At 42.9% G+C, this 12240-nt stretch overlaps 1 protein-coding gene across 1 annotated transcript; it reads right to left on the bottom strand.

Annotated features, from left to right (window-relative positions):
* Positions 1–267: 267 nt before the first annotated feature.
* Positions 268–1005, bottom strand: LOC147066707 (uncharacterized). The gene has a single exon (XM_085954638.1). It carries the CDS (start codon positions 1003–1005, stop codon positions 268–270), a length of 738 nt encoding a protein of 245 aa, XP_085810764.1.
* Positions 1006–12240: the final 11235 nt, after the last annotated feature.

The following is a 12240-nucleotide window of genomic DNA, read 5'->3' as shown; positions in this document are numbered from 1 at the left end:
AAGCACTGGCACTGATTGTCAAAATCACATGGGACCACACATGTTGAGTTTATTGTCATATTCATTTACAAACAATATTATTTTTGTTGTATCCCGTATTTATAACCGTTCGCGAGTAACCATGCGAATAGCGTCCCGAATACGCAAGCGAAGTTGTACAACCTCACTCCACCGCTGTCGGCTTCCGACTGCAGTTTTCTTTATTTATAAGCCTTTATTTTTAAACTATATAGTGTTGGGATCAGGAGGGATATTCTACTGTGGGTCTTAACAGGAACTTCTCCGCATTTGCTCTTGTGAAGAGGAAACCACAGAAAACTCTTCAGGAGAAGACGGACTGCTGACAGAAATCACCAGGCCTTCCGTTTCACTTGAAGAGTGTTCGGCATTTTGTGTCCTGGCTTCGTTTATTTTGCCAATATCCTGCACTATTTTAATCATGTATGATACTACCTTTCGTGATAGTTCCTTGTGAACTATCACGGATCCGATGTCGCATAGGTCCTCATCTAGACTCCTGCATCGCGCCTCCAGCTGCTGTCTTTGGAAGCTGAAAATGGGGCAATGCATAAAAAGATGAGGGACATCTTGAGGGGTCATATCATCACACGGGCAGCTGTCGATCTCGGAGAGCTTAAATCGATGCAGGTAGCTCATGAACCCACCGTGACCCGTGAGGAATTGTGTGAGTTCAAAGCCAACTTCCTGCATTCTCCTGAAATCAAAGGCATGGAAAATTGTTGGGAAAAACATTTTAGTAATATTTCCTGTCGTTTCTTTCAAATATCGATCATTCCAGAGTTGAAGGGTCCTGCTTTTTATTTTCCTCTTGGCAAAACTGAGCGGAAATTTGGCAAAATCTGGGGCCGTCTTTTTAAGAGTAGCCTCTCGAGCCTTTTCGTCCGCTTTTTCATTTCCTAGGATTCCGCAGTGACCCCTTATCCAGCCGATGTGCACGTTCTGTTTTCTGCATCGTAGTTCCTGGATATCAGTTTTAATGTCCATGACAATAGGATTGACCGAATTTCGGTCCGTTATCTGTCATCTGTCAAGATCGTTATTTGTTTCCATCTGTTTGGTGATTTCTTCAGAACGTAGCTCAAAGCTTCTCAGATCGCCAGGAGTTCCGCCTGAAACACTGAGCAGACGTCGTCGAGTTTGATCTTTCTCGACGGCAACTCTCTCACGCCATCGTAAGGTACAAATGCTGCACCCACTTTGCCGTTCAAGAGACTGCCATCAGTGAAGATTCTCAGCTCATTCTGCGTTGCCTCAGGCAGAGTCTGACCATAGTATCCATGGTCAATGCGGTTGCGTTCCGAGGGATGAGGGAGAGAGAAAAAGTCTCCGGTTCCCTGGTAGACCCTGTCTTGCGGCAAGTCCTGCAGGGTGAGAGTCTTCTTTACCTCATATGCTTCTGCAAGCTGCTTGATCCTCAGGTCAAGTGGCATGAAGCCGCTCAAGACCTGAGCAGAAACTAGAGAGATCGTTTTGTATCCTTCGCAAGATCTAATGGCAATTTGTCTTTGAATGGAGTTCAGTTTCTTACGGTTGACTTTTTTCTTTACCGCGTCCGCCCACACGCTGGAAGCGTACGTTATCAGAGGCTCGACAGCACCTAAATATATTTGCTGCATAACCCCCGGCGACGCACCCCATGTGGGTTTGGCGGCTCTGATCAATTTGTTCGTGATGCTTGCGGCCTTTTTACAAATGTTGTCGACGTGTTTGGACCAGTTAAGGTGGTGATCTATGGTGAGACCGAGAACCTTAAAGTGATCCACGTATTTAAGTTGAACTCCGTTCATGTAAATGTTTGGCTGTCGGTCCTTTTTTTTGGTAATATACATCGCGTTGGTTTTGTCTTCTGCAAAGTGTAGTTTGGCTTTAGAGCCCCATGATGTGATGAATTTCAACGCCTTGTCAGTCATATTTTCAAGCTCTGTCGTATTGTTGGCTGTAGCAATCAATAGCAGGTCATCCGCAAATGCTCTCAGTTCAGCTCCAGGGCCCAAGTCCTCCTGAAGTACATCATCTAAGATGTAATTCCAAAAGCTCGGTCCGCAAGATGATCCCTGAACGCATCCTTTTGTCGTAACCTTCTGGAGCGTGGCATCAAAATGTGACAGTATGACTTTCCTTTGTTGATGATAGCTCTTCACTAGCGTAAACAAGTTCCGAGGGCACTTCTTGCTTCTCAGCTGGCACATTAGAAATGGCCACCAAGCATTATCAAAGGCTCCTCTGATGTCGAGCGAGATTGCTATGATCATCTTCTTGTCTTGCAGCGCAGTCCTGATTTCGTTAACTGAAGCGTTCAGAGCGTCTTCTGTTGATTTCTGGGGCGTAAAACCATATTGCTTTGACTCAACTTACCTTTTCGATGAAAATGCCAGTTTATCCGATTTATCATCAGCTTTTCCAGTACTTTTCCAAATACTGAAATGAGGCCGATCGGTCTGTAGGACTTGATGTCTTGAAGGTCGTCTTTTTCCGGCTTGGGAATGACAACAACCCTCGCTATTTTCCATTGAGCTGGAAAGTGGCTCACTCTGAGACATGCGTTATACATACCCAATACTAATGACATATCCACGTTGAAGAAATGAAGGCAAATGTCGGCGGTGAAGTGATCTTCTCCGGGTGCCTTATGTGGACTTATGTTTGAAACTATATCCTCGATCTCTTCTTCAGTGAATATCGGGTCGTTTGGGGTGTAGGGTAGAATTTCCGCCATACGTCTGATGTTAATCTGTTCGTTGGTTTTGTTTTGTATGGTGTCGTCCGGGAAAAACTTATCCAATAGGCGCTGAGCGGATTCTTCAGCCGAAGCTAAATACTCGTCGCCATCTTTGAGCGTCGCTGGTGGAGTGGTCTTTCTTCGGTTTACCAGAACTCTGTGAATTGCTGACCAAGCGGTTTCTTTCGTCTGTGATGCGCAGTAATTTTTCCAAGACTCGATTTTGGTTTTCGCAATTGCATCTTTATAAGTTTGTTTCGCTTCAAGATATTCCGGAAGCGTTTTGGTCTCTCTTCGGAGTCTTCCTGAATTCTGAAGTCTGTGCTTACATTTGATTGCGTCTTTCTTGAGCTTATCGAGTTCTTCGTTCCACCAAGGACAGGGCTGTCTTTTGAAAGGTTTCCTGATTGGTATACTTGATTTGCACGATTCTCCCAAGATGTCCATCAATGTGTTTATTTTCTTTTCCAACACAAGCGAGTTGCTCACTTCAGAAAAATAGTTTTCAGAAGCGTGTATATCCGTCAGTTTGTTTTTAATACGAGGGTGGGTCAATAAGTCCTTAGAAAAGCCGACAGGTGGCGCGACTAGTACTGTAAGCGGTTTGTTTTCATGCAGCGGCACTACCGATTCAGTATGCTGCGAAGTTTCAATCAGATTGGTTGGGTTGTTGTTTTTTATTTTCGTACATTTAAAAAAAAAATTTGCTTGTTTACAAAAATGGAGAAAATTGAGTTTAGAGCTGTTATTAAACATTTTAATATAAAAGGGTTAACAGCAAAGGAAATAAAAAATGAGTTGGATTTAGTTCACGGCACATCTGCTCCTTCACTTGCAACTATTTATAACTGGTTAAATGAATTTAAACGTGGTCGTACATCAACAAAGGATGAACCACGCTCAGGACGTCCTGTAGAGGTGACTAGACCAGAAATGATCAATAAAATCCACGATATGGTGTTAAGTGACCGAAAATTAAAGTTGAGTGAGGTAATTGAGGTTACAGGGATCTCAAAAGGTAGCGTCATTTCTATTTTACATGACAAATTGGGCATGAACAAAGTTTCTGCAAGATAGGTGCCGCGTTTGCTCACAGTCGACAATAAACGCAATAGGGTGGTGGCCTCTAAAGCCCTGTTGTCGCTCATGCAACGCAATCCGGATGAATTTTTTCGTCGCTTTGTGACTGTAGATGAAACATGGATACACCACTATACTCCCGAGACGAAAGAACAGTCAAAGCAGTGGATTGCGAAAGGCGAACCATGTCCAAAGAAGGCGAAAACCGTAAAATCAGCTGGTAAGGTTATGGCTACTGTATTTTGGGATGCACGTGGAATTATTTTCGTTGACTATTTGGAAAAAGGAAAAACAATAACAGGGGATTATTATGCATCTTTATTGGACCAGCTAAAAAACGAAATTGAAGAAAAACGGCCTCATTTAAACAGGAAAAAAATCCTCTTTCATCAGGACAATGCCCGTGTTCACACATGTTTACGATCAATGGCTAAAATTGAAGAATTGAAGTTGGAATTGGTCGACCACCCACCGTATTCGCCAGATTTAGCCCCCAGTGACTTTTTCCTTTTCCCAAACTTTAAAAAAATGGCTAAGTGGACAACGTTTTTTTTCAAATGAAGAAGTCATCGATCGGACAAATGCTTATTTTGAGGACCTTCCGAAAACTTATTTTTCTGACGGTTTAAAAAAAAATGAGAAACGTCTAACCAAGTGTATTGAGCTCCAAGGAGATTATGTTGAGAAATAAAAAAAAAATACAAAAATAAAAACTGTTTTAATGCTTTTTTCTAAGGAATTATTGACCCACCCTCGTATCTTTCGAAAATTTTTCCCAGTTCGCTTTTTTTGTATTATAAAGGGCAGTTTTCGGATCTGTGGGATTCCAAATCTTTGTGGAAATTTCGAAAGAAATAGGATTATGGTCGCTGAGTTGGTTATCATTTGATTCTACTCTCCACCTGTGAACAGTGTCCAGAAAACTTGAAGAGCAGAATGTCATGTCTATAACGTTTGTGATGTGACATTTGTCACGATAGGTTTCGAAGGTGGGTCGATTTCCTTCATTGAGAATGTTCAGATTGAGTTCTGAAAGAAAATCTGCGACTTCTTCGCCCCTTCTATCGGTCTTCGCGCTCCCCCACCACACATTTTTTGCGTTAAGGTCACTCCCTATGAGGATTGGAACATCTCCAAGCAGTGTGAGTTTTCCCAATGTTGAGGCAATGTCGGCGTTTGGCTCCACGTACATAGATCCAATAACAAGAGGTCCAGTTTCTGTGGTAATTCTTACAAGTGTGGTATTTGAGTCACTGAATTTGCTCAGCATTATGCCATTTATCGTGGAGTTGCAGATAATTATTGCCGCTTTGCAGACCCGCTCCTTGGAAGTCACTGATTGATAAACAGTGACCCCCGGAGCATTGATTCTGCCGGTATTGCCAGTGTAAGGTTCCTGTAGCAGCAATATATCCGCGCCCCTCTTATTGGCCAGTGCTTCTTCTTGTGCCGCTTTGCAGCGGCCCAAATTCCACTGAATTACTTTTGTGGTGCCTGTGGTATTTAATTGGGTCCCGGTGGTATTTGGAACGATGGAGTTAGCCATAGTTGACTCTTTCCATGGTTCGTATCATCATTTTAATTCGATAAGGACAATTCTTATCGTTGGCTCTGTGTTTTGACACCTCGGTCTTACCTTTGGCCATTTTAATATAATTCCAGCAGTGGTGTTCCTCTTCTTGCTCCTTCTTCGTGCAAGACATGGATTTGTGCTCGCCAGCGCAGTGTAAACAACGATCCTTGCTCTCCATGCACCTGGCTAATGAATGTCCAAATCCCATGCACTTGTAACATTGCATGATGGGGCAGCTATCTTCTACCTGCACTCGCTGGTATCCGATGCTTTTCCTTCCCTGGCTGATCATGGCTTCTCGGACGTCGCTGTTGACGGTTAATACGGCATTTCTTAGGCGGTCGCTGTTTCTGTTCCGGAAAGTCCTTTGTAGCTTAATGGCTTCTTTGTCCTGGCCGACGGCTTCAAAAATAGAGTCATTCTGCTGGAGAATATATTCCACAATCTCATCATCTTTGGTTTCTTTTTCGATTCCTTTGAAAACAACAGTTGGCGCTAGCCGTTTGCCTTCCTTAGCGACCAAGTTTCCTTTGGTCAGCCTTGGGAGAGCGGCTCTGATTCTGTCGGCGTCGTTGGAGGTCGGGCATTTGATGATTACTTTGTTGTCCTTGGCGGCTATGAGTCCGCTGACTCCAACTTTCAGTTCAGAGGGCCTCAAATCTTGCCTTAAGGCTGCTTTAATGTCGGAGGTAGTTTTGGTTTTGTCAGCTGCACTGACGATTACAGCATGGGAAGAACCCGACGCTGCCACTGAAGCATAGCTGAATGAGGTAGATCCGGCTGTTGAGGGAGGGTTGATCATAGCGCTCTTTTGGATTAGCGCTATTTTCTCCTTCAGGAACGTGGTTTCCTGTGACTGGCATTTTTTTGTCAACTCTGCGGCCAGGTCGATGATGTCCGTGAATATGGACATCAATCCTTCTCTGGTCTCTTTCGTGATATTCCCCTTTAAGGGGTCTACCATGCGCAGGCCTTTAGTTGATAAATTTATTACCTGTAAAGAAAGAGAGTCTACAGTGTTAGTTTTTAAGGACGCGGATTCAGGCTGGGAAACATGCTGTGTCGGGGTAACGTCCTGGATCGGTTGTGTCGTCTGGGTGTGAGCGGTCTTCTTAGCAGCCATCTCAGGAGATAACGAAGTGAGATCCTTCTCCACCGTCTTCCTTGTCTGCCTGGTAGTGATCTTTGTTGTGGACTTGGCTGGTATCGTTGTTCCAGTTGATGTGGGATTGGTGACGGGCTTGGATGGTGGCTTGGGTTGTACCTCGGAAGTTCCGGTCTTCTTCTCCGTTCCCGCGATCGCTGCGCGCAAAGTTCTCCCAGTCTCTGTCAGGTTCGGGCTAGATCGTGATCTCTCTGGGGGCCTGGCATCGCCGCCAGACGGCGTCGACGGCGGCGACCTCTGCACATTGGGCATGTCTAAGGAAGGGGAATTGATGGAAGTTCAACTCCCCTTCGTGAAAGTGAACGTCGTCAACGAACTTCGGTCAACCGAGTGCGTGAGACTGTTGAACTGAATCTGTCTGACTCCGGATGATCCGCACCAGTATTAAACTGTAGCGGACAACCAGACCCAGAAGAAAGGTCGTGCGCAGCGGAGCCGGTATGCACCAGCGCAGAATCACCGAACAAGGGACTGGTTACCCTTCGGACGGAACCCAGCTGCTAGCGCTGTCACACCCTTTTGCAGCCCATTATGCCGTGTAAGCGACCAGTTGACTGCAATCGGGGAAATACCTCTCCACTATTCAGTCGCGCGGGTGATATGGAGTGACACCCGAGTCGCTGCCCTGGGTAAGGAATACTCAGAGAGCGGAAGGGATGGAATATGAATCGTCTCCAAATCAAAGGGCCGACGATGAAGGACGACGTACACTCAATAACAATGTTGCTCTACGGTCTACGCAGTCGTAGCCGGGGACATCAACGCTCGGTCAAGCGTCAATATCGAAAGAAATCTCAACGCGCGGGATAAATCCGAAAACAACCTGAAAGAAGTTTTCCAAGAGTTTTCCGGATTTTACTGGATTTTTCCGAGCTTTGCCGACATTGTAGGTGCTCGGACTTCGGCAAGAATTTTTCCGGAATTTTCCGCCTACTCAATCTGCTGGGACCAGTCCAAGAGTATGAGCTTAAGAATCCGGGAAGAGACTTCGACGCACGGGCAAGTTTTCGAAGAAAATTAAATCTTGAACACAAAAGATTTTTCCGGAAATTTTCCGGATTTCACTGGATTTTTCCGAGCTTTTCCGACATTGTAGGTGTACGGACTTCGGAATGAGTTTTCCGGAGTTTTCCAGCACACTATCGCCGGGAGCACGTCCGATCACTGTCAATGTTAAACTAAGACTAAAAGTAGGTATTTAAAAAAAAAAATCAGTATGTAAAAGAGTTGATAGGTAATAGTAAGAAACGAAATAAACAAATTGTCACAAGAATATTTGACACTTTAAATTGTACACATAACCTCACTTTCGGCAATGCCGAACACGTGGTTAACACACAAAACTTAATATCCTAGGAATCCCTCAGGATAATTTAAAAATAACACTCACAACTATATATTTCACTTGTATTTTCACTTTACGGCAAAAAGAATTTGTAAAAACAACGTAGTTTTCGAGATATGGATTTTCTAGGTTATTTTTTAGGTTAGGTTAGGTTAGGTTAGGTTAGGTTAGGTTAGGTTAGGTTAGGTTAGGTAAGGTTAGGTTAGGTTAGGTTAGGTTAGGTTAGGTTAGGTTAGGTTAGGTTAGGTTAGGTTAGGTTAGGTTAGGTTAGGTTAGGTTAGGTTAGGTTAGGTTAGGTTAGGTTAGGTTAGGTTAGGTTAGGTTAGGTTAGGTTAGGTTAGGTTAGGTTAGGTTAGGTTAGGTTAGGTTAGGTTAGGTTAGGTTAGGTTAGGTTAGGTTAGGTTAGGTTAGGTTAGGTTAGGTTAGGTTAGGTTAGGTTAGGTTAGGTTAGGTTAGGTTAGGTTAGGTTAGGTTAGGTTAGGTTAGGTTAGGTTAGGTTAGGTTAGGTTAGGTTAGGTTAGGTTAGGTTAGGTTAGGTTAGGTTAGGTTAGGTTAGGTTAGGTTAGGTTAGGTTAGGTTAGGTTAGGTTAGGTTAGGTTAGGTTAGGTTAGGTTAGGTTAGGTTAGGTTAGGTTAGGTTAGGTTAGGTTAGGTTAGGTTAGGTTAGGTTAGGTTAGGTTAGGTTAGGTTAGGTTAGGTTAGGTTAGGTTAGGTTAGGTTAGGTTAGGTTAGGTTAGGTTAGGTTAGGTTAGGTTAGGTTAGGTTAGGTTAGGTTAGGTTAGGTTAGGTTAGGTTAGGTTAGGTTAGGTTAGGTTAGGTTAGGTTAGGTTAGGTTAGGTTAGGTTAGGTTAGGTTAGGTTAGGTTAGGTTAGGTTAGGTTAGGTTAGGTTAGGTTAGGTTAGGTTAGGTTAGGTTAGGTTAGGTTAGGTTAGGTTAGGTTAGGTTAGGTTAGGTTAGGTTAGGTTAGGTTAGGTTAGGTTAGGTTAGGTTAGGTTAGGTTAGGTTAGGTTAGGTTAGGTTAGGTTAGGTTAGGTTAGGTTAGGTTAGGTTAGGTTAGGTTAGGTTAGGTTAGGTTAGGTTAGGTTAGGTTAGGTTAGGTTAGGTTAGGTTAGGTTAGGTTAGGTTAGGTTAGGTTAGGTTAGGTTAGGTTAGGTTAGGTTAGGTTAGGTTAGGTTAGGTTAGGTTAGGTTAGGTTAGGTTAGGTTAGGTTAGGTTAGGTTAGGTTAGGTTAGGTTAGGTTAGGTTAGGTTAGGTTAGGTTAGGTTAGGTTAGGTTAGGTTAGGTTAGGTTAGGTTAGGTTAGGTTAGGTTAGGTTAGGTTAGGTTAGGTTAGGTTAGGTTAGGTTAGGTTAGGTTAGGTTAGGTTAGGTTAGGTTAGGTTAGGTTAGGTTAGGTTAGGTTAGGTTAGGTTAGGTTAGGTTAGGTTAGGTTAGGTTAGGTTAGGTTAGGTTAGGTTAGGTTAGGTTAGGTTAGGTTAGGTTAGGTTAGGTTAGGTTAGGTTAGGTTAGGTTAGGTTAGGTTAGGTTAGGTTAGGTTAGGTTAGGTTAGGTTAGGTTAGGTTAGGTTAGGTTAGGTTAGGTTAGGTTAGGTTAGGTTAGGTTAGGTTAGGTTAGGTTAGGTTAGGTTAGGTTAGGTTAGGTTAGGTTAGGTTAGGTTAGGTTAGGTTAGGTTAGGTTAGGTTAGGTTAGGTTAGGTTAGGTTAGGTTAGGTTAGGTTAGGTTAGGTTAGGTTAGGTTAGGTTAGGTTAGGTTAGGTTAGGTTAGGTTAGGTTAGGTTAGGTTAGGTTAGGTTAGGTTAGGTTAGGTTAGGTTAGGTTAGGTTAGGTTAGGTTAGGTTAGGTTAGGTTAGGTTAGGTTAGGTTAGGTTAGGTTAGGTTAGGTTAGGTTAGGTTAGGTTAGGTTAGGTTAGGTTAGGTTAGGTTAGGTTAGGTTAGGTTAGGTTAGGTTAGGTTAGGTTAGGTTAGGTTAGGTTAGGTTAGGTTAGGTTAGGTTAGGTTAGGTTAGGTTAGGTTAGGTTAGGTTAGGTTAGGTTAGGTTAGGTTAGGTTAGGTTAGGTTAGGTTAGGTTAGGTTAGGTTAGGTTAGGTTAGGTTAGGTTAGGTTAGGTTAGGTTAGGTTAGGTTAGGTTAGGTTAGGTTAGGTTAGGTTAGGTTAGGTTAGGTTAGGTTAGGTTAGGTTAGGTTAGGTTAGGTTAGGTTAGGTTAGGTTAGGTTAGGTTAGGTTAGGTTAGGTTAGGTTAGGTTAGGTTAGGTTAGGTTAGGTTAGGTTAGGTTAGGTTAGGTTAGGTTAGGTTAGGTTAGGTTAGGTTAGGTTAGGTTAGGTTAGGTTAGGTTAGGTTAGGTTAGGTTAGGTTAGGTTAGGTTAGGTTAGGTTAGGTTAGGTTAGGTTAGGTTAGGTTAGGTTAGGTTAGGTTAGGTTAGGTTAGGTTAGGTTAGGTTAGGTTAGGTTAGGTTAGGTTAGGTTAGGTTAGGTTAGGTTAGGTTAGGTTAGGTTAGGTTAGGTTAGGTTAGGTTAGGTTAGGTTAGGTTAGGTTAGGTTAGGTTAGGTTAGGTTAGGTTAGGTTAGGTTAGGTTAGGTTAGGTTAGGTTAGGTTAGGTTAGGTTAGGTTAGGTTAGGTTAGGTTAGGTTAGGTTAGGTTAGGTTAGGTTAGGTTAGGTTAGGTTAGGTTAGGTTAGGTTAGGTTAGGTTAGGTTAGGTTAGGTTAGGTTAGGTTAGGTTAGGTTAGGTTAGGTTAGGTTAGGTTAGGTTAGGTTAGGTTAGGTTAGGTTAGGTTAGGTTAGGTTAGGTTAGGTTAGGTTAGGTTAGGTTAGGTTAGGTTAGGTTAGGTTAGGTTAGGTTAGGTTAGGTTAGGTTAGGTTAGGTTAGGTTAGGTTAGGTTAGGTTAGGTTAGGTTAGGTTAGGTTAGGTTAGGTTAGGTTAGGTTAGGTTAGGTTAGGTTAGGTTAGGTTAGGTTAGGTTAGGTTAGGTTAGGTTAGGTTAGGTTAGGTTAGGTTAGGTTAGGTTAGGTTAGGTTAGGTTAGGTTAGGTTAGGTTAGGTTAGGTTAGGTTAGGTTAGGTTAGGTTAGGTTAGGTTAGGTTAGGTTAGGTTAGGTTAGGTTAGGTTAGGTTAGGTTAGGTTAGGTTAGGTTAGGTTAGGTTAGGTTAGGTTAGGTTAGGTTAGGTTAGGTTAGGTTAGGTTAGGTTAGGTTAGGTTAGGTTAGGTTAGGTTAGGTTAGGTTAGGTTAGGTTAGGTTAGGTTAGGTTAGGTTAGGTTAGGTTAGGTTAGGTTAGGTTAGGTTAGGTTAGGTTAGGTTAGGTTAGGTTAGGTTAGGTTAGGTTAGGTTAGGTTAGGTTAGGTTAGGTTAGGTTAGGTTAGGTTAGGTTAGGTTAGGTTAGGTTAGGTTAGGTTAGGTTAGGTTAGGTTAGGTTAGGTTAGGTTAGGTTAGGTTAGGTTAGGTTAGGTTAGGTTAGGTTAGGTTAGGTTAGGTTAGGTTAGGTTAGGTTAGGTTAGGTTAGGTTAGGTTAGGTTAGGTTAGGTTAGGTTAGGTTAGGTTAGGTTAGGTTAGGTTAGGTTAGGTTAGGTTAGGTTAGGTTAGGTTAGGTTAGGTTAGGTTAGGTTAGGTTAGGTTAGGTTAGGTTAGGTTAGGTTAGGTTAGGTTAGGTTAGGTTAGGTTAGGTTAGGTTAGGTTAGGTTAGGTTAGGTTAGGTTAGGTTAGGTTAGGTTAGGTTAGGTTAGGTTAGGTTAGGTTAGGTTAGGTTAGGTTAGGTTAGGTTAGGTTAGGTTAGGTTAGGTTAGGTTAGGTTAGGTTAGGTTAGGTTAGGTTAGGTTAGGTTAGGTTAGGTTAGGTTAGGTTAGGTTAGGTTAGGTTAGGTTAGGTTAGGTTAGGTTAGGTTAGGTTAGGTTAGGTTAGGTTAGGTTAGGTTAGGTTAGGTTAGGTTAGGTTAGGTTAGGTTAGGTTAGGTTAGGTAGGGTTAGGTTAGGTTAGGTTGGTTAGGTTGGTTAGGTTAGGTGGTAGGTTAGGTTAGGGTTAGTGTAGGTTAGGTTAGGTTAGGTTAGGTTAGGTTAGTGTTAGTTAGGTTGGTTAGGTTAGGTTAGGTTAGGTTAGGTTTGGTGTAGGTAGGTTGGTTTAGGTTGGTTAGGTTTAGGTTAGGTTAGGTTTGGTTAGGTTAGGTTAGGTTAGGTTAGGTTATTAGGTTAGGTTAGGTTGTTGGTTAGTGTAGGTTAGGTTAGGTAAGGTAGTTAGGTTAAGGTTAGGTTAGGTTAGGTTTAGGTTAGGTTAGGTTAGGTTAGGTTAGCGTTAGGTTTACGGTTAGGGTTTAGGCTAAGGTTTAGGTTAGGTTCGGTTAGGTATAGGTTAGGTT

The sequence above is a fragment of the Rhyacophila brunnea genome, unplaced genomic scaffold, assembly GCF_057557595.1.
Source record: "Rhyacophila brunnea isolate RB1 unplaced genomic scaffold, BYU_Rbru_1.0 scaffold_4, whole genome shotgun sequence".
Taxonomy (NCBI): Eukaryota; Metazoa; Arthropoda; class Insecta; order Trichoptera; family Rhyacophilidae; genus Rhyacophila; species Rhyacophila brunnea.
This window is presented reverse-complemented; position numbering and strand designations above follow the sequence as displayed.